The sequence below is a fragment of the Limanda limanda genome, chromosome 8 (genome assembly GCF_963576545.1).
Source record: "Limanda limanda chromosome 8, fLimLim1.1, whole genome shotgun sequence".
Taxonomy (NCBI): Eukaryota; Metazoa; Chordata; class Actinopteri; order Pleuronectiformes; family Pleuronectidae; genus Limanda; species Limanda limanda.
In genome coordinates this window covers 27,037,337-27,056,326 of record NC_083643.1, presented here as the reverse complement: position 1 = coordinate 27,056,326, position 18,990 = coordinate 27,037,337, and the positions used below count along the sequence as shown (strand labels likewise).

The 18,990-nt window shown below is 38.7% G+C and overlaps 1 protein-coding gene across 1 annotated transcript in view; it reads right to left on the bottom strand.

Moving 5' to 3' along the window:
• The window catches only part of si:dkey-106n21.1 (solute carrier family 23 member 2), a 39,708-nt gene extending 21,039 nt beyond the window's left edge, over positions 1-18,669 (bottom strand). Inside the window, exons 1-5 of the mRNA XM_061076880.1 lie at positions 18,598-18,669; positions 9,390-9,542; positions 3,657-3,814; positions 2,389-2,566; positions 681-862 (exon numbers count right to left, since the gene is read on the bottom strand). Of these exons, the coding sequence (XP_060932863.1) occupies positions 681-862; positions 2,389-2,566; positions 3,657-3,814; positions 9,390-9,542; positions 18,598-18,669 (743 nt within the window). The remainder of the gene's footprint in view (positions 1-680; positions 863-2,388; positions 2,567-3,656; positions 3,815-9,389; positions 9,543-18,597) is intronic.
• Positions 18,670-18,990: the final 321 nt, after the last annotated feature.

Genomic DNA, 18,990 nt, shown 5'->3' with positions numbered 1-18,990 from the left:
TTTGAATGTAATGCCTTTCCCATAGCTATACCTTACATTAATGCGTCTTTAGTCCTTTATGTTGCTATGCTCACATGCATCCACAGTAATCTTATTAAACCATCAAGGCTCATTATTGCATCATCTTTCTTAATGTCATGAGGTCATAGGATAAATGAACATCACAGCACAGTAGATTCAGACTATTTAGACTATTCTACCCATCTATTGATCAATATCATAAATGAACGATGAAACACTAGAGACACTTCTCATAGTGTGACAACAATTCTGTGATGATGATAGAAATGATCAATGATACACTGAACATAGAGTTGTATTGAAATTAAATATGTAACTGAAATACATAAAGTCATAATTATTATTTTTAATGGGGGTAACAGAAGAGGTTTGAAAGAATGGTGCTCTAAGTCTTGCAGGGACTGACTGCTACTCTATGCAGAGAAGGAGTTAGTATTTTTTTTCTTCTTCCTTTTTTTTTAAACATTCCTGATGGAAATCTCTACAATGTCGTCTTACTGTCTCATTTCATTAACTGACCTATTTAACTAATCTCAATTCGAAGAAGCCTTGAATTTGCCGGTAAATTGTAGCACATACAGTATGTATGGATATGATGATACATGAAAATATTCCTTCGCATGTTTCGTCTACGTCAGTGTGAGACATCTTCCACTCACAGAGCAGCTATTCCCCAGTGACCTCCAGACTTCTTTCCAGCCTCAATGAACAGCGACAGGCCGATTAGGTTGATGGTGGGAGCGATAGCCAGAGGGCCTATATATTTGAGCACCAGGCCCACCAGCCCGGAGAAGCCCAGGAAGATTTGCAGCAAAGACGACACCAGGATGGCTCCCTGGATCTGTGGATGGCAAGTCAGGAGGTATTATATGCTGGGTTTCTGGCGTCTCATCTGGGCATCATGTATCATACTTCCTTTTCAGGCTGTAAAGGTGAGAATAGTGATTCATATCGCAGGCTGAACTTACAAATACTGAACATTCTTTTCCATTCCGATGCTTTGGACTTTGGCATTAATATATAGCCCACTGTATTTTAATGACGCATTTCATTGTGGCAGCTTTATACGCTCCTTTTCTTTGAGCACTTTCCAAAGGATCAGACCGACTAACTGCTCAGTATCAAGCTAAAAAGCTCTGCCTTTAAAACCTCCCACTACACTGTTATTGACATATATATAGTTGTAAGTCTTATCAAAGCGATTTTTTTATTTGTAAATGCATGTGAAAACAGTAAAACATACTTCCTGCTGAAAGCTATGTAAAGGTGTGGTAACTGTATGATCAGTTTCCCCTTTTGCAACATACTTCTGGGACTGACGTAGGCATGCATTTTGTGTCAGGGAAAGATAATCTTGTGCAAAACCCTGCTGACAAGGAGGAGATATCTGGTGGAACACAAGTTTAAGTCAGAATAATTGCAGAGGTGCACATAAAACCAGCTGACCCCATACTATTGAGGGTTTGAAACAATATATATACTGTATAAAAATACATAAATAATTTTTTAAATACCTAAATAAAAGGACAAATTAATAAATAAATACACAATTACATAATTAAATACCTAGATAAATCAATAAATGTTTTTTATACATTCATTAATTTTTCATTTATGTATTTATTTATATATTTATTCATATGTTTAGAATTTTATTTATACATTTATTTATACAATTATTGAAATATTTAGAATTGTATTTATTTATACATTTATTTATCCCTTGTCTAACCTGCTGGACAAAACGAAAATAAAACTGTCAACTTCAGTCATCAAAAGTCAGCTGGTTAAAGCTTCTGATTGGTTTGTGAACATTGTTACAGACCCAGCAGGCTCAACCAGTCGATTGAGATCTCTTTGATCGAGCTATGAGTTTGGTTTGCACTGTGAAGCTACAATCCAGCAGATGGAGATGAGGCAGAAAGAAGTCATAGGATTCCAAATATATATAAAATGGTCTTTTTCAAATGATTGGGATTTTATTATTATTTTTATAAGAAGAAGAAGAAGAAGAAGAAGAAGAGGCTATTCTTGCTTCTTCTTGCTTCAACACTAGTTCCCCCTAGCCCCCTAACCCGCTAACCCATAAAAAAATTGTACAACTGTTCTAACATTCAACCTGTAGCTCATGACAACAGAACAATATGAAACCGTTACTGCAATACATTTCTATAATTAAGTCCAATACTTGTCCATGTTGGCATGTTATCACCTAAATTGGTAAGAATTATTTCAAATTGCTAAGGTGATACACTGGTCTAATCCTTCCCCTTAAACGCCTTAGCACAACAAAGATAACCAATTTGATTCCTTGACGGGGCTTAACTCATGAATTTATAAACTGCCTCCAGAGACAATTTTACATACCTCACGCATTCGTGACATCCAGACCTCATCAGAATCTTCTATGAGTCTGGTGCCATTCTCCGTGTTGATGGACACCATAACTGGGGAGTTTGGGGATGGACACTGCCACTTCGGCAGAGCGAGAATGGCAAGGGTCGGAGTGATGAAACTGAAGGTCCCACCCTGAAGGATCGGTAACCTGCAAGTTAATAAGGCCAAGAGGTTAAAGGTCATGTTCAGTAGAACAAAATGATGTCAGGTCTCTGCATACTAGAAAACATTTGTAATGGCCTCTTCTCAGACTAAAGGTTCTGTGCCTTTGAGCTTTTTATCCTCCTCTTCTCTTGTTGTAAAAAACACATCATACCACAGCTCTAAAAGATGCAATAAAAATACAGATTAACTTACTTACTATTGAGTGTCAAAGTGTGTGTGCTGGGATCCCATTTTTTGTCCCTTTAAGCTTTTGCCAAACTGCGTAGGTGGGAAACTCAAACTAAAGGATTAGCTATTTGCTCAGGCTCTTTGCTCTTTGCTCAGGCCCTTCTGCACTGCTGTAGCAGTGCAGAAGGGCCAGGGAAGTAGGTGTGGAGCCCTGTAATGTATTGTCCAGTATTGTATGTGTGGGAGGCAGCTGCTGTGTGGTGCAGCATAGAGATTGATCCATCAGTCTCAGATTGATCTAAGTGCAAAATAGCTCCCAGATTTCACATCTCTAAGAAAACCGCAAATTAAGTCAAATAAACTTTGCAGAGCATAGAGGAAAACTATTTGAGAAATCGCATTTCCACCATGAGAATCACAAAGAGCCTGGAAGGGGCTCAACTCATGGTTGAACTCCACATGAACTCTGAGCTATAAACTGGAACTTCAGGCTGATGCAAGCACAGCTCAGTGATGCTTTGTTTATGCATGAAGTTTATGAAACCATCATGAGACCATTGCGAGGAGGCAGAGTATGAAGAGAGTAGTGGAGCAGGAGAGAGGCATGCTGTCAGGAAATACTGGATAAGGTAGTTTTCTTGACCGTGAGAACACTTAACCTAAGCATTCCCTCCATTTTTACCTGCCGTAAATCTGAAACCTTAATGACAATGTACACCCACACACACATACAAACACAGACCAATAAAAGTGTAGGAGGTTGGAATATGTAAGAACGTTCACACACAAATGAAAGCAGTCAAATTGTACATGTTTGTGTGTGTGTGGAAACCTGTTAAGAACTCTATCATTACCACAAGGCCTCCAGCTTACAGGCTCACAGGTGTTTGATTGAAGGTCGTTACCTGGTGCCAACAGCCGTCTGTAGCAGTGTACATAACCCTGACACAAAGAATATGGTGGAGATGAGCTGGCTTTTGGCGACGTTGTTGTCCTTAATGCACAGAGGCTCAGCCAGGATGAGTGGGATTGCAATGATGCCGCCGAAAGCGAGGATGTAATGCTGTGGAGGCAGAAGAACAAGAATAAATTCATATTGATTAAGAGATGATCATGGCCTCCTGTTTTCTCCTGACTTCACTAGACTTTATGTTAAAGATGTGAATGTATTTACATGTTTTTACCTCGAATGAATCCTTGTGCAAATGAGATGTACCACAACTACACACTGCAATGACTAATGGAAAAATGCAATGCTAAAATTCCTTCATTATGAAATGAGTTACTTCATTCAAACTAATAATGAAACAGTTTCTCTTATAACATACAGAAAAGGATAAAGTTGTTTTATGGATCCTGCACAGCGCTGGCCAAAATCGGACAATTGGCAAACATAGTGAACTGCAGCAAAATTATTAAAGGTCATGTAGCTGAAAGTGTTTTCATTAATTCAAACAAAAGTGATTGTATTTGAATGATGTCAAAATGCAAACCACTGGAACAGTCCATATATAAAACTTATTTTTCATTTCAATTTACATTATAATATCTTCTTCACTTCATAGCCTTCCTTGAGATAAGAAAGGACAAACAAACATTAGCTTAAGACAAATCCAAAATATTAGCCTGCTTCTGTCACTGCTATCACTTATATGGTCCTGTTTAAAATTGTAACCGTACAAAACATAGTTTGTACAATAACCTTTAATCATTACTGCAGCAGATGCACATTTATATTTGATAGTTTAAAGTGCACTCTATCATAGATAGCCTCCTGCCAATTCTATTCATTTCATGATATCAGCAGATTTATTGCAGCATTAAGCTTTTATATCTGCACTTATTTCATTATATGTCTGCCAGAAAGTGGCCATTCTGCACACAGGGAATAATATGAACTAAAGAGAAACCATCTTATAGATCTCATTGCTCAACTGCAAGGCTTAACTGTCACACTCAACCCATGTGTGCGCATGTGTTTGTTGAGTGGATGGGGGCGGGTGGTGGAGCTATCCATTGATCCGAAAGAAGTTGGACAAAGGGCGTATTGTAAGGGACTCATTTAAGACAACTGAAAATACCATCAGCCATTGAATCTAAACCTGCCATTAAATGAATCACCTGTTACATTGAAAACCTACACGACTGTAAACGTCAAGCCCTGCTGTCAAGTTGCATTTTTCATCTCTGTAAAGTTAAAATTATTTTATCTGTGTTTACCAAAACACATACCACAGGGTTTACCTACACGGATAGTGTCAGCAATTTAAATAAACTAATAGATCTGCACAGCTCATATATAAGCTGCGGTTTTGCTGAAGTGCCAATAGATGTCGCCATAAACACAGACATTTGATTGAGCTGCTGAGGCAACTCCAACAAAACTCCACGTATTAACAGTATGCTAAAAACAGCAGCAAGTACAAGTAGTAAAAGTACTGATGTACAAAAATGTAATTCAGTAAAAAGAAAATGGCGATTTTTCTATGTACAGACTGCTAACAATGTATAATTTGTTCATGTTCTGTTGTTTTTAAAACCCATATCTACTCTGTGATGGATGTAATTACAAATTTAGTGATTGCCTGTAAAAAATGTGTGTGAACCTATTAAATGCACACATTATGCTGTAATGTGACACTGATGTTGGGCTGACAAATTTACATTTAGAACCATTTTCAAGTTTAATTTCTCACATGAGGTTAAAACTGTTTTAAGGGTACAAAGTGTTGGACGAGAAAGACATGGCAGCTCAGCAATGAAATAAGATCAATTACTCAATTTAAATAAAGTAATTGGTTGTAGTGGTCAGGGTGATGAATTCATATTTTATTTAAAAATATAAATATTATTTTACCTCCATAATTACTGATAACAGTGGCTTGCATCCTTTTCAAAGCAAATACCCCCAACACTTTTTTAATATTGTATTTTAAACTACAATTCAATCCAACATTTTCCATATCACTCATGTTGGTAGATCATCTCAAGTTTCCTGATTGAGATCATTTTGAGTTTTGCCAATCAACAAGTGGCCGACCTAACATGCAACATGAGATGGATTGCTGTGACAGTTTGTACGTTACACGCTGGGCCTTAAAAATGAAGCCAGATGTTGTTAGGCCCCAACAGATTTATTGGATTTTTTTCAAACCTACAACTTCCATAAATCAGAGCTGAAGGTCAGTTTCATGACAGAGGAAACTGGGAGTATTCCTTCAGGAAGAGGAACCCTGTGTCATCGCCAGTGAATGCGCATTGATTTCAAACTGACAGAAGGCCCATGATTTGTGCAAACTGCTTGATAAACCCTTTTATTGACGAATTGAATTTGGAAGTCATGTAGGAAATGTGATTGCCTGGAAAAACTTAGAGGGGAGTTAAATACTAAATAGTTTGAGTTTGTCCCAAAACTTAATTTTTTTTTAAATGAAATCAACAAAAAATATAATTGTGATTTGTTTCTTTGATAATTTCCCCAAAATCGACCAAGTAATGAAGGCAGACATGGGCCAGAGAGGAATTATATTATACCAAAGTACATTACTTCCAAAAAATATCTCAAACATGTGCAACACCAAATCTTGTGTGGCAAGGAGCTGAGCACTTGGAACAAATCACTGCAATAAATAATCATTTTGTACTGAAGCAACAGGAAGGAAGAAAGACAAATTAATGGGAAAAGAGTTTATACTTCTGTGAAAATGACAGACAATGAGAGACAGATTGATTTGGCTCCCAAACAGAACATCTTGGGACTTCAAGGACAACGCTGGTGATATTTTATATTTTCATTCTTGTCAACAAATATCATGAAAGACCAAGATCTGCAATGAATTGAACCTCTGAACGAGTATTGGGACATAGCGACACGTACAAAACACCACTGTTTGATTATTTAATTTTAATATATTTAAACATTAATTTATTACTTGGTTGTTAAAATAAAATTAAACTTTTCTTTAGAATAATTAGAGGAAATAATAATAATTATACAAAACAGTGGGATTCTCCTTCAGCTCCACCGTGAGCGTGTGTATCCTTAAAGTGTTGAGAAAGCTCTTTTGCATTAAAACATATGTCATCTTCCCCCCCCCCAAAAAAAATATGGAAATGGGACATTTCTCTCTTACAACAGGAAACAGATGTAGTATTTAACCTGCAGTAAAGTTGACGTAGATTGAAGAAGTGACTGAGTGCTGCTGGAAACAGTAAATGAGACAGTGCCGCTGAAGATTAAAGGGTGGCCAGATGCTGAAGCAATAACTGATGAACCTTCTGCAAGAATTGAGATCTACAGTGAACCAAACCTATTATCCAGTGGTGGAAAGTAACCTTACTCAGTTACTGTACTTTAGTACAATTTTGAGATACATGTATTTCTATTTGTGGTACTTCCACTCCACTACATCTCAGAGAGTTGTTACTTTCTTTCTACTACTTTACTTTCTACTCCACTATCACTTTCTCAGTGAACCTTTATTTTTTTTAACATATGATCACTCAAAATAACACAAATGCAGCTGGGTGGCACAAAGCCCTCTTCCTGGAAGTCATCATACCTGGAAAACAAATGTAATTTGTCCTCATGTGAAAAAATTTGAGGTGACCAACGAAGGTGCAGGGGGATCTGAGAAATGCAAAGCTGGAGAAAGGCAACAATCCTTGTGGGAAACCGGTTGTTGTAGTTGTAAAAGTAATAGGATCCAACTGGGAGAAACAGAAGGCAATTTCCTTGGGGGACAGTTAATACCTTAAATGTGTTCCAAAAAGTCATCAGTCTTTAAGCTGACATATGTCCTGTTTCAACCTCCCAGCAGGAAGGAATTAACTTGAAAGTAACGGTTTTATATAGCACTTTTTCTAGTCTTGATGACCACTCAAAGCACTTTACAGTACAGTTTGCTGTTCACCTATTCACACACAAATTCATACAGTGCATCTATAAGGAGCACAATTTTTGGAGGGGCCATTCGGGGTTCAGCATCTTGCCCTACGACACTTCAGCATGCAGATGTTGAAGACTTGTATTGAACAGTCAACCTTCTGGTTGGAGGACGACCACTCTACAGCTCAGCCACAGCAGAAGGGTATGTTACAGTACACTACAGCACATGATGTTCTTATATTCTTATATTTCCTTTATCTGTTGTTCAACCTGGGGCCTCTTATTGCACAAATAAAGGAGAGTATCACGATCTTAACATTATCTAAATTCTTGTATTGTGACCAACTCTATTTTATAAATTTTTCAGGGCATCCTCGTAACTAATTTTACTGCATGACTGCATGGCTGCTCTGCTCTGAAATCAAACTCATGACCTTCTGGTCTTCTGATTTCCTTATGCAAGCATAAGCATGAGCAAGACTTTTCTTATCACGCCCTTTTCCCCCTGTATAACCTGTTGTCATGGTCACAGTACCGGCATTAGCTCACGCATTAATAAACAAATGCTTTCTGTGATTTTTGAAGGGAAAACAATTACTGTCAGAATATAAACCAGGAGGATGGGGATCTTCTTCTCAAATCAAAATCTTTTATAATTTCTTACAAAAGCAGATGTTTGTTCCTGGGCTGATAAAGTAGGGTTTGATAAGGAAATGCCACTGGAATGACTCAGGGTCTTGTGTGTTTACAGTGATTAGGAAAGAGGCAACTCACTTGACAGTCAAATACTATTGCTTAAAAAAAACTATATAATGTTGGTAGCAATATTTGAGCCTTTACTGTAATGTAGCAGCCCTTTCATTCTTTACTTCTATTGAATAGATACTTCTTTATTTTTGTGTTACTGTTCATTAAAGGGATAGTTCACCGAAAAATGAAAACTCAATCATTATCTACTCATCTCTATGCCTATCGGGTTAGCGAAGTGTTTGAGTCCACAAATCACTTTAAGAGTTTTAGGGGTAAACAGTGTGGCAGCCAAACCAATACAATTTAATTAAATTAAACTCCTTCAGAAGAAGAAATAAAATAACAGAAAAAACATAACATGCCTCCATACTGCTCCTGTGGTGTCATCCAAGTGTCCATAGTCCAAAGGATATCAGAGGACATCTAGACTAAAAACAAGGTGCAAGTGTCAAATTTGAATGTCTGGGCTTACGGAGTTGGGCCTGCACATGAAGTAATACTGTGTCTGACATTCACTTTGCAAGCACTGCTCAATTGATCGGAACCAGAATTCCTCAGACAGGTAATGTTTATTAAAAGGGTAACACTGAAAATGTTCCTGGTTAAAAATCAATTGTTTCTGACTTGCCATTTGACTTTTGGCATGTTGTGTTTTTTTAGCATTTCAAGAATTTGTCACCATTTACTTCAATTTTATTGGATTACTGTTACCTGAGACTCCATAAGTGTTTTGTTGACTCAAACACTTCACCCAACGAAGTGGTGGTGAGTAGATAATGAGGGAATTTTCATTTTTTTGTGAACTTTACCTTTTTAGTATATTTAATATACTATTACATTAGCTGTTAAGCCTAAAAGGCATTTTTCATCGCTCTAGAGGCATAAATTGTAGGTTCTGTAGGTGTAAATGTTTTCTGCACTAATACATAGATTATGGAGGACAACAACAGTACAATGAATGCACTGACACTGGACAAAACATGCCGTGATATCACTTTACCTGGAAGCCAAGCAGAATGCAGAGGTACCATGGTGGCCTGTCATTGAGGGAGTAAACCAAATCTTCACCTTTGTCCACAGTCTCCTCCAGGACCTCCGTGTGTGGCTCCTCAACGTCCACTGTCAGCTGTGGCTGTTCATCACTGTCTTTGCCCTTGGAAAGAAGCACAGCAAAGACAAACAAGTCATTAGTTCACCGGTGGTATTCATCAAAGAAACATCAAATAAGAAAAAAATATATTTTCTGTCCCCCCCCCCCCCCCCCCCCCGACTACATTTCCACCGACTCCCACATTTTTGACAACACATTTTAACATTTTAACTTGTCACTCAGTGTTTCTAAGAGCACAACAGCAACTCTCCTGGAGCTAACGTTTTTTTTCTTGCCTTTGAAAGTGAGGGTAGTTCAGGGAAAGCCCTCTGTCTTCAGTGTTTTCTAAAGCTGTGGTTTAGTTTAGTTCAGATGAGAGACATACAGAGTGTGTGCAATGTAGTTAATGTGAGTTATAGTGTGGGAGATGAGGGTTAAGTGTAGGGCAGGTGGGGTGAACGACCGGCCTTCTCTCAAATCCAGTCAAGATGCTGTTGATAAGGTTGTTCAAAGCAGAAAGGCTCCTGTCATACAACATTTATAACACTTTACTGCCAATACCATGTTTTTGAGGAGAAACTGTCACTTGATTTGCACCATGAGTTTATCCCTCTCTTCCGCCACTTACATGTGTTTGATAAGGTTGGAGCCAAAGCTGTGTATAAAATGTATATGGAGATGGATTGGACAACATTTAAATATACAATAGATTATATTTGCTTACTTCATTTGTAGCCATAGACACAGAGAGATGAAAGTAGACGTTTCTGCATTGCTGTCATTAGGCTACATGCATAGTTTGGAATGTGTATATGTCTGTGCACAAACATGCTTAAGTATACAAAATCTTGAAAAGACACAGCTTCCAAACATGCTAATTGAAAGATTTATTGTTTATGGATCGTTATTTTGATCAACATCCCTGGTCAAAATTAGTTAAGTTTGCTCTCAAAAAATTCCTCTGGAGGAGCCTGGTATGCTGGCAAATTGGCCACGGAATACATTTTGATGACTTGATGGAAGCAAAGTCTGAAAATTCCAAGTGGCTAACAAATATTTATAATTATAGGGCCTGGAACATTTGCTTAGTCTACATGATGTTGTCACAATATATGACAGATATGTTTATGTCATAGATTCATAAATGTGATACATTGATAAAACCACAATTGTTTTTATTTAATAGAGAATTTGTAGTCAATAAAACTATTGGAGAGGTTAAAGATTTCATATTGATAATTGTTTGATTGATTGATTGATTCACAACCTCCAAGTTACCGGTAGCTCCACCAGCCACCGAGTGGCACATTGCTTTTATTAATTTGTACACACCTAACATAAAAAAATTTAAGATGAAAGTGCAGAAAAACATGTTAAACATGGAAAGTTTGTGATGCAATCACAATGTCTGTTGGTGATTAAAGCTAGCTTAGCAATGTTTTCATAGCTTTACATCTGCCTACCCCTCAGCTTCCAATGCAGCTTCATTTGCTGGATAAGTAGTAAATTGATCAAAGTAAAAGTAAAATAATTCAAAACACAAACTACTCATGTTCATTCATTTATATTACATATTAACTACAACCCACGACATCCAATGTATTGTCCAATATAACTGAGCTAGATGTTTGGCTCACTGAAATATTCTCAAAATGAACATAAAACCATTCATGGAGACAGTTTAACATTTGAAAGTGGGCTGAGTTATAGCTGAACAATGAATGCATACTATTCACCATAAGAACTGTGTTCATGTGAACTTGGAATCAAGCCACAACTCAACAGTGTACTCAGCACAAATCATAGGTATGCTCCAGCACACCTCTGTGTGTCGTCTTTGTGATGGACAGGCAGCTGTCCAGCATTTTATGCAACTATCCTTTGGAAAATAGTGATATCTGGCTATGGTGGGTGGAAAGTAATCCTTGAGGGTCACCTGATATGCCAAGAGATCACTCCCTTTTAAATCAGGCCACATTGGACAGATCAGTATCCTCTGGGTTTGTGTAGACACTTTTGATGTGCCTGTTTGAAGGCTATGCCTGGTTTGGTTTTTTAATGTGTAAACAGTATAATATGTATATGTAATATGTCTGCAGTGTAAAATTTCACTACAAAATACATTCCCATAAGCATTTTTGAGGTAATTTGTTGGATGAGTAAAATATGCTTCAAACTCTGAATTGCTCCCATTCTGTTCATTCATTGAATGTTACACTGTGAATAACAATGGCATTCACAGAGTTCCTATACTTAAAGTAGGCTAGATTGACTTCACAGATCGCTCTGATGTTTAGTTGCCAAAAAGGATGCAGACCCATTTTTCTTCTAGACCTTTTATTTTCCAAAGCATTGTGTAAGAGGGAAAAAGACGAATATACAACTTTGTGAATTTACGGTTCCTTGTAGAACATTTTGTTTTCATTCTCTTCCTACACTGACAGCACCAGAAAAGAAAGTTTTCACCTGCTGTGTTCCCACAGCATTAGATGGGTGAAAAGGATATAAATAACACAAACGTAAATCTCTCGCTGCACAGAGAGAGTGAGTTAGCTAGCGTGCCAAAAGGTTTTAGTTCTCTAATGGTTGTTTAAAAGAGTTCCCAGACATAAACAGCTATTGATGATTGGACATAAATATTGTAGACTAAACTGGCGTGTCTCCACTCAATGGTTTGTTAGGTAGACCTGTTCAGCAAGCTAACCACCATTCTCGCTAGCAGGCTTTTCTGTAGTAGGCTCATGATTCAGCTTAGTAGTTAATTTACTCAGCTACTGTTCAAATAACCTAAACATTCAACTACTTTTAAATTGCCCAATGAAAAGGGCAGACTTTAAAGTAATGTTCATGTAATCTATTGATTGGCTGTTCTCCAGCGGCCAACTACTATGTTGAAATTGCAAACAGACTGATCTGTAGTTGGCTTGTGATATATCTATATATTTAATTATATATATTTATTTCCCCTTAGAATGGGCCCTTTATATTTAAATACTTTGTATTTACATTGGGAGCGGGTCTTCTCTACGGAGGCCGCCAGGAGATTTACAGTAGTCCAAACGCTACAAACTAAACACCTTTTGAGTTTTTATGACAACTGAAGGTTACCACAGCTTCTCTTTCATGTTCGGAAGAGGAGGGGGAGGTGAGATGTATTCAGCTGCAACATACACCTTCACCACTGGTTGTCACTCAATTCTACACACTGAACCTAAAACACATAACTCTTAGACATGTATTCTGTTACTCCCCAACATTGGCTGTTTGAAGGAAGGTAAGAGAGGTGGTGCCTTATGAGACAACATTGCAAGAACAAGGTCAATCAGGTGGGAAGAAATCTTTGAAAATCAGTTTTGTTTTTTTCAATTTTTTGATAGTTAAACATAAGTGTAAACAAGCAGTTAGTCAGATGTCCTCATAAAACATAATGAGAATAAATTACAGTAATTGTCTTCAGAGTGATGAAGTTAGACCTACATTATAATCATTACGTAACATCTAGTGAGACAAAATGACATAATGCCAACAGTTAGATTTTGACTTTGTACTGTTAAATAGTATGGGATCCCCTGAGGTTCAACTTTCCAATTCTATTGTGGTCTGAAACAAATAGCCATAACTGTAACGCCGCCCTCCATGTGAACCCTGGATGAAATGCCTTGAAGACATAGGCTCAATTTTTGTCTTGTGCACAAATCTCAGCCTTTTAACCCCTGGGCCCAATTTATGGTTTATTATGCGTGCATGTTTCTAGCAAAACTGCAAAAATTGGAATATGGCAAATTTCTTCAAGTTCAGCAAGTTCACTTAACCCCTAAGGTTAAATAACCCTTTCAAACTATGACAAACAGCATGTTTCTTCTATAAATCACTGTAATAACTGAAACATCTATTTTATTTTGATAAAATAATATACTGAAATCCAAAATCCATTAACACATACAGATTGGTGTGGCATCATTAATCCTGACATAAAAAGGGATTATTGTAGCAAGGAGGGAACTGGGCCTAGAGGCGACGCTTTTCATTTACCAGTCGATCAAGGTTCCAAAGAGACTTCAAATATGATGGATAGAGTTCAGACACCAGAACAGGACATTAAGTAGAGCTGCTGCTCCTTTGGGTCAAAAGGGGTCAGTTGAGGTGGTTCAGGCGTCTGATTAGGATGTCTCCTGGACATATTACTTTGGATGTTTTCCAGGCATGTCCAAGTGTGAGGAGAACCTGAGGTAGACCAAGAACTCACTGGACGGATCATTCCTCTCCTTACCAGCAAGAGGAATGTTTGGAATACCCTGCTTAATCTGCTGCCACTGTGACCCAGCCTTGGATAATCTCAAGATGGATGGATGGATGGATTTTTGGTTAAGACTCTGCTCTCTATCTCATTGAACAGTAGTGGGGGCAGTGAATGGCGAAAAAGATGATGACATGGAATATTAAAGGGGATAGTTCCCTGAAAGATGAAAATTCCCTTTTTTGTTTACTTAATACTATGCGGATGGAAAGGGTGGGTGAAGTGTTTGAGTCCACAACACACTTATGGAGTTTCAGGGGTAAACAGTGATGCAACCAAATCCAATAAAATTAGGTAACTGGGCGACCACTTCTTCAAACAGAAGAAACAACAGTAAAAACAGAAAATGCATTAATACTGCTCCTGTGGTGTCATACAAGAGTCCTTAGGCCCCCGACATTCATTAAGTTCACTCGCACACACGGGCTCTCTCGCAAGGGTCTAGCGTTAGCTTCACTAGTTCTGGAACATATAGATCCGATAGCATCGCTTCTTATAGCAGAGGACATTTAGGCTACAAACATGGTGTAAATTATGCTGCTTCGAGTCAAATTTGAATGTCTGGGCCTACAGAGACTTGGATGACACCACAGGAGCAGTATGAAGTCATGTGATGTTTATTTATTTTAATATTTTTATTTGTTTGATGGTGTGGAACGCTGAGCTGTAATCAACAAAGACCATTCTCACATATGTATTCCCTTTGCCCAGGTGGGTGAGCGCTGTGTGGGTTACCAAGGCGATGGCATCGTCCATGGACCTGTTCAGTCTCTAGGTTGTCACTTTAAGATATTGAGTGATGGCTGTGATCTTTCTTGAAGCATGTAAGAAGAACAATCACCCTTCCTTTGCCAAGCATGCTTTTAAACACACAGGAATTTGACCTTCCCTTTACCCATTTGTGAACAGTGAACATACACAAACTACACTCCTTCACACAACCTTTTCAAGGCGGGATGTTGCACTTTTATTATGCCTCTGTTATCTATATAAAAAAAGGCATAAACACCTAATAAGCTGGCATTGTTGTTCTGTCTTTAGCAGGGGCTGGATCCACATACTTGCCGAGTGTAGAGATTGGTGGGCTGGGCGGATGCTGATGTTCTGTTACACATCACGCCTCTGATTCTGGAATGCCTGCTGTATATCTTAAATTTCACACTTGGGTCGGCATTATATCGAGTTGGTTGGTTCAGTGTAAGCGAGCAATGACATTAGGGTGTCCATAACGATATTACATCAGGATATCTGTATGAAGAGACTACTAGGAGCAGTGAACTCACTCAGACATACACCATGGACTTTAAAGGATGGGGGTGTTCAAACACCCTTCCACCCTCAGTCCAGGAAATAGAGCCAATAGCCTTTTAGTTTGAAGCCACAACTCTTAACTCTAGGCCACAGATGCCCCAGTGCTTTATCATTGAGTTTTAAATATAACTTTACTAATCAAATCCGAACCAAATGGGGAACTGCATCAAACCGTGTCTTGACTATTGCATCCTCCAGGATGTCTGGCAACTTACATACTTGAGACAGCACACAAGATAAGATCCAGACTGCGGTGAATCTAAGGATATATCACATCAAAGTCCCATGACAAGCGAAAAAGGCACATGCTGAGTCCTTCACTCTGAAACCTGCTGTGTCTCAAAGGATGAGTCTGGCATTCAGTCAGCTCTTCAAAGAAAACACCTTGTTGTGCGCATCCCACCATTGCATCTGTCTCACACAAGATTCACGTGACAGAGACAGACTGGGCTAATCTGCACCACATTTCATCCCTGTCTTTGATTTATGCTTATGTTACTACATTCTCAGCTGGCAGTTTGCAAAGACATTTGCTATGGGATCACATGACCATATGCTTCCATCTAGTGGTCATCCACCTGTACTCCACTGACCACAGGGGATGAGTCAGTGTGCAGGGAGAGGTCCAACATAAGCAGTAGTTGAAATACTGTCACCACCCATTTCCCTAATGCTATTATATGGGTTAAATCATATCAAATCAAATAACTTGTCTTTCAGGGGCTAATGTTGAATGTGTTGTGTATTAATTAGCTTAAATAACAGTTTGTACCAAGCGTCACCATTGTTAATTATTTTAAGGAGACCACTTGATTGCTGTGAACAACAGTGCCACACACAACGTTCCATTCACCTCCATTTTTACTTTTGGAGGCAACAGAAATCTGAGAGATTCATATCTCCATAACCTGGGCATATGAGCTACTGACCATGAAACTTCAATTTACCCGGTCTGCTTACAGCCAGGGGCATTTGTTGCATATTACACCCCCCCCCCCCCCCTCTGTCTCTCAGGCAGAAGTCTTACCTCTGCATTTCAGCAACAAAATATGCATTTTTTTTTTTACTATTTTTCTCTATCAGACAGTTTCCTTATCAGCAAAGACAGAAAGCAGGTTTCATTTTATGGATAAAAATATCTTGAATGGGAAGGGGCTTGAACCAGATGGCGCTAAAAGTGTGGTTAATCATCAATGAATGGAGCCAGTGCGATTATTTAGTGCACAGTGTCATGTGCTAAGATGTGTGCCTTCCATGTCACAGCTGTTGTGATACAGTTGAATAAGTTGGGTGTGGGAAGCCCCATAAGTTTGCTGAAAGCCTTGCTGATCTTCAAGAGGCTCTTGTGGTCAGTGACCGCAAAGCAAACTAAAGAAAACTAGTGGTCAACTGGTCCAATGATGCTACAGTACAGCAGGATGACAAGCTTTTCTGTTGACAGCGTCTGTAAACCTATATGCTGCCTTGAGTTTAATACCAAGACTCAACAACCCCTGTTTTAAGATTTTAATCAAAGGGCTAAATAAGTTGACTTCCATGGGTCAACTATCTTATCTTTACTTTTTAATTTAAATGTTTTATATTTACACATGTACAGAAGCTGATAGTGTTTTTCTCAAGTCAGGGCATGGAACGTTTATTCGGAATTCCTTCTCAAACTATGAAGTTCAAACCTGCACACTCATCGCTCCACTTGTCACCAGTGCTGTGCCCACAATTTAGCGAAATGCCATTTGCATTTAACTGTCTATTCAAAACTGCACATGTTGTAGTTTGTCAAAATGTTCCATGTCTACTTTCCCAACTTCAGTTAAAAAGGTTCCAGTTTTTGGAGACAAGTCAAGTACAGCGAGCTGGTTCTTACACCAGTTATGACTGGTTGTTTGGACACTAATAAGTCACATTAAAAAACACCATCAGTGAGGAGCTCAAGGGTCAGAGTACTGTACCATGTCGATGTTCTTGTTACCAGAGGTATTTACCCTTCATTTACACGAAGCTGGCCTTTTGTTTTGGAGTTTGGTCTTTGTCCTATGCTGATACCTGAAACACTGGGAGGACTGGCACTACCTGACTTCCTCCTGATTCAAAGTTGGATAGACAAACAAAAGCTCTCTTGTCTAAGCTGCAAGAAAAATGCACTAGACACAATTGCTTTCCAAGCCGATGGCTTTGCGACAAATATGATAATTGTGGCTAATGTATAAACTGGGTCGTTTGTCCAACATACAAAAGGTCCTGTGTCCATTTCCTGAACCAACTCTAGGAAACTGCAGGTTGCTGAACATCATGAGGAAAAGGGAGGTACACTGTAGGCTATGACTGTATCTATATCATGAGAAAAAAAGCAATTTGAAAAAAATCAAGTTACAAAATTATTGAATAATCTTTCAATAAAAAATACTAAACACTTAATGAATTCACACTCATAAAACCATGATTATCTGTTTGATTCTGGTCTGAATCGGTTACCCATTATTATAAGCCTGAAGAAGTGACTGCCTGTATCTCTCACTTGCATCAAGTCTTAACAAGCCATTCAATATGGAATTCAGCATTTCAGATTAAATCCGGCAGGGGATGACAATATCTGCTGTGACGACACATCATTGTGTGTTTAGAACACAGCTCAATGTGACTTGTACAAATAAGTCACACATCACTTGACTCCAATATACAACAGTCACAATAGAGAAAAGAAACACTAATAAACTTTAATTTTTTGCACAACTGGGTTTAATCAGGGTGATTTTGTGATAATATGTGGGAACAGGAGAAACTTCTAGAGGAACATTTAGCTTTTGAGAGGCTTTATGGACACTGTACTGATGTGTGACTGCTTACCTGATCAAAGTCTTAACATTTATTATGAAACCTTGTTTTAGTCTCTCTCTTGTTGGAGTGTCAGGTTGTGTACAAAATAATAATTAATTAAGCCTTTTCCCAGTGCAAGTGTTGGCAGCCTGACGTGTTCACACATCTGCGAGTGTTTTGTGTTCCCACTCTCCCAAATTCTTGTTATTTGGGATGAGGAGAAAAGGGGAAACATCAACGTTGGAGTCAGCTGTGTACACTTGCACACCCCATGATGCCAGACCTTCTCACCCACACACACAAGTACAAATACACCACATGTCCCCTCTTTATTCAATTTCTGTGTCTTGCGGGACTTTATATCAAAGAGCACTTCTAGTTGAAGATGTTTGATACAGTGTGACAGACTGATCTTTTACTACACACCATTAAACTGTTCTACCGCTTCAAATCAAACAGCTTGTCTTTTGTGGAACCCATGCACACTTTGGGAATTTTACATTCCACAGTGGCTTACTTTTAGCTCTTACTGTTGTAAGTAAATAGCCCTGTACTTTACTTTATCTTGCTCCGTTAGGAAAACTCAAAGGAAAAATCATTCAATTACAGTACAACCTCACATAGTGCCTGTTTGAAACTTTGGTCTTGTTGGTGTCACAAAGTCCGACTGAAGAACTAAGATGACACTTGACTTACCGTAAATGCAGGATTGACTGACCCCTGGTCCTTGAGCCCGAGCTCTATTTTCTCCTCTGTCGTGAGTTGCATTCTGGATCAGAATGCAAGGTGTTGTACAGTTGCTTCGGAGAACCTAAGTGAAGTCAGCTCAAACACACACACACACACGCGGTGGGGGTCTAACCGCAGACCGAGAACAGACCAGAGGAAGACAAGTGACCGCCTCGTGTCACCAGGGAAACAGAGTATCGCAGTCAAAAAGAGAGCGGCTGTGTTATTTTGTAATCTCCTCTGTGGCTCTAAGATGTTTCTGTTCTGCCGCTAAGTGAATGTAGGCTTTAGTTACCCTGACTTACAGTCATGTGCCTGCTGGTGTGTGACGAGTGGATCCTAAGAGAGTAGACAAGCACG